Raw genomic sequence first — 2,781 nt, 5'->3', positions numbered from 1 at the left:
ATAAGCTAACATATGTAAATCGCTTAGGAAAATGAATGCCTCAAATATAGCAAGCACTCAATAAATAGCAGCTAGCACTTTTTTGTAATGAGATATGCTTTTATTCAATATGGAAAGTATATTTGAATTTCTTTTTTCTATTTTAAAAATTAATTATTCTTTCCACAATTGTTTTTCTATAATCAACTTCTATTATTCTATTCTAGTTTTCAGAACACATCGTCCTTTACCCATTAAGCATTACTAACTAGCCTTAATCTAGGAAACAAATGCCAGTTCACTCTTTCTCTCATTTATCTCCCAATTTAGTGAAAAGTGTCTGGAATTTTATCACTATTTATTTTATATGGAGAGTTCTACTTTTTTATACTTTCAAAAAATTTCAAGTTACCTTGTTTTATCAGCTTTAAGACAAACGAAAAAGAACTCAACATCAGAAAAAATAGGAATAAATTTTAAATGCTTGCTATCAGAATCATGCACTTTTTTCGTGTGCTCAGTTCTGTTTCCAGGTTACATGGATGGAGAACGTGCGAAAAAATCAGATCCCAAAGCCCAGACTCCAGATATTGGAGGCACGACAGGGGCTCAGAGTAGCCAAGAAGGAAGTAAGAAGACAATGAAATTAAAAGAAGTCACCGTGGCAGATTCTGAGGAGTTCCTGAGCTCAGGAGGCAAGAAGTATCCGGAAGGGAAAACAGAAAGCTCTGAGTTGGAAAAAGACATGATAAAAATGAAAGTCTACATAAGACAACGTGATACTGGAAGACTGAAAGAACAGGAAGCCCCAGTCGAGGAGAGTGACGCTGGCATAAGACAACCAGAAGATCAAAATGAGGGGACTGGTGCCAAAATGCCAAAAGAGGAGTCCCAAGAAAAGAAGAGAATCACCAGTATTCCAAAAAGACAAGAGTCTCAGATCAAGAAGAGCAATACTGACATCCCAAAAGAAGAGAAATCCCAAACAAAGAGGAGTGATATTGGATTAGCAAAAGGACAAGACTCTCAAGTAAAGAAGAATGATTCTGAATTACTCAAAGGAGAGATAATGAAGAGTGATATAGCAGTAGTGAAAGAACAGAAATCCCAAACAAAGAGTGATACCAGAGTAGCACAAGGAGAGAGGGCCCAAACAAAACAACAAGAATCTCAAGTAAAGGAGAATGATTCTGAACTACTCAAAAGACAGCTAAAGAAGCGTGATATTGGAGCAGAGAAAGAGCAGAAATCCCAAACAAAGAGCCATACCGGAGCAGAACAAGGAGAGAGAGCCCAAACAATGAAGAGTGATACTGGATTAACAAAAGGACAAGAATCTCAAGTAAAGGCGAGTGATACTGAAATACTCAAAGGAGAGATACAGAAGAGTGATATTGGAGCAAAGAAAGAGCAGAAATCCCAAACAAAGATCCTTACCGGAATAGCACAAGGAGAGAGGGCCCAAACAACGGAGAGTGATCCCAAAGTAGCAAAAGGACAAGAACCTCAAGTGAAGGAGAATGAAACTGGGATGCCCAAGAAGCCAGAAGCCGAAGCAAAGCAGAGTGACATCAGGGTACTGAAAGGACAAGCAACCGGAGTCAGAAAAGAGGATGCTGATGCCGGAACGCCAAAGAAAGCAGACGCTCAAGCAAAGAAGAGCGGTGCACCAGTACTGAAAGAACAGGAAGACCAAGCACAAAAAGGTCACGGAGATGAAGACGGGGAAAAGAAAGGAGATGCAAAGAGAAAAGGAAAAGCTGTCCAAACGAAAACAGGTGACGGCCGAAAAGATGTTAAAGGAAAGACGGAAGCAGTAGGGAAGGGGAAAAAAGGAGAAGCAAAGGGCAAAGGCAAGTAAAGGCAGGAAGCCCAATGAAAAGATAGAAGAGAACAGATAAATAAGACACTGATCACTGTGATTCTCATTGCCCACAGACAACCATGCCCCAGGGAGGGCCTGTAATGATGATAATTATACAATCTCTTTATGTATCTGCAGAGTTTTAGATCTTCAAATTGCCACCATTTTTAGACCTCTTCGCCTCAAATCTCAGCTTCCAAATGTTTGTGTAATAAGCTACTTACATTATTCAGTCACAAAATACTGGATTTTGAAAAATAAAACATTTTAATTAAAGAAATGCTTAGGAATGTCTTTTGACAAGGATTGTATCTCTGTGATAACCTGACCAACCAGTCAACCAACAGGTCCTAGCGTGTGGAAGCACTAACTAGCGCTAAAAAGGTAGACAGAAAGATAGAAGCCAACGTACCTGCACTGCAGTAGCTTGTAACATAAATGAAGAGGCTTCCAAAAGTTCATGGGAAATTGGAAGTGAAAAATAATGGAAATTTGCTGTGAACATTTTAAAACCTCACCATAGAGTGATTTGGTTTACATGTACCTGACAATTTTTTAACTGAATCTAGTGTCAACAGATTAGTTTAGTTAGTCAATACTGTAAGAGCTCAGAAGCATCTTCAGATGAGAAGGTAAAGGAGGTAGCCTCGTGAGGAATGGGGTGGTAGTGCACGATATGTGTTACAAAAGATGGATCAGAGGCAGATACACTCAGTGAAATAGAAAGAGTAGAAGGTGGTAAAAGGGGTTAAAGATTGCCATGCTACATTATGTGGACAGTAGGCAACTTTGTTGCAGCAGCAGGAGCATGAAAGATATTATGAAATCAAGTTGTAGAAAATGGCATTAGAAGATTCTGAAGAAGTTTGGAAAGCACACTGGGGATTTCTATTTTACTTTTGAAGCAACGAGAAGCTTCCTGGACTAGTTAAGGAGGA

The 2,781-nt window shown here is 39.2% G+C and overlaps 1 protein-coding gene across 1 annotated transcript; it reads left to right on the top strand.

Moving 5' to 3' along the window:
* Window positions 1-517: 517 nt before the first annotated feature.
* TSBP1 (testis expressed basic protein 1) lies at window positions 518-1,880 on the top strand. Its single transcript, XM_045292269.1, is given in 2 exon segments — window positions 518-1,818; window positions 1,820-1,880. Coding segments are annotated over 2 exon segments (1,362 nt in total).
* The last annotated feature ends 901 nt before the right edge of the window (window positions 1,881-2,781 follow it).

This window comes from Echinops telfairi, unplaced genomic scaffold, assembly GCF_000313985.2.
Source record: "Echinops telfairi isolate 266 unplaced genomic scaffold, ASM31398v2 ScPeMD7_655;HRSCAF=1070, whole genome shotgun sequence".
In the NCBI taxonomy this organism is placed as follows: domain Eukaryota; kingdom Metazoa; phylum Chordata; class Mammalia; order Afrosoricida; family Tenrecidae; genus Echinops; species Echinops telfairi.
Note: the sequence above shows the minus strand (reverse complement) of the source record. Positions and strands in the feature narration are given on the sequence as shown.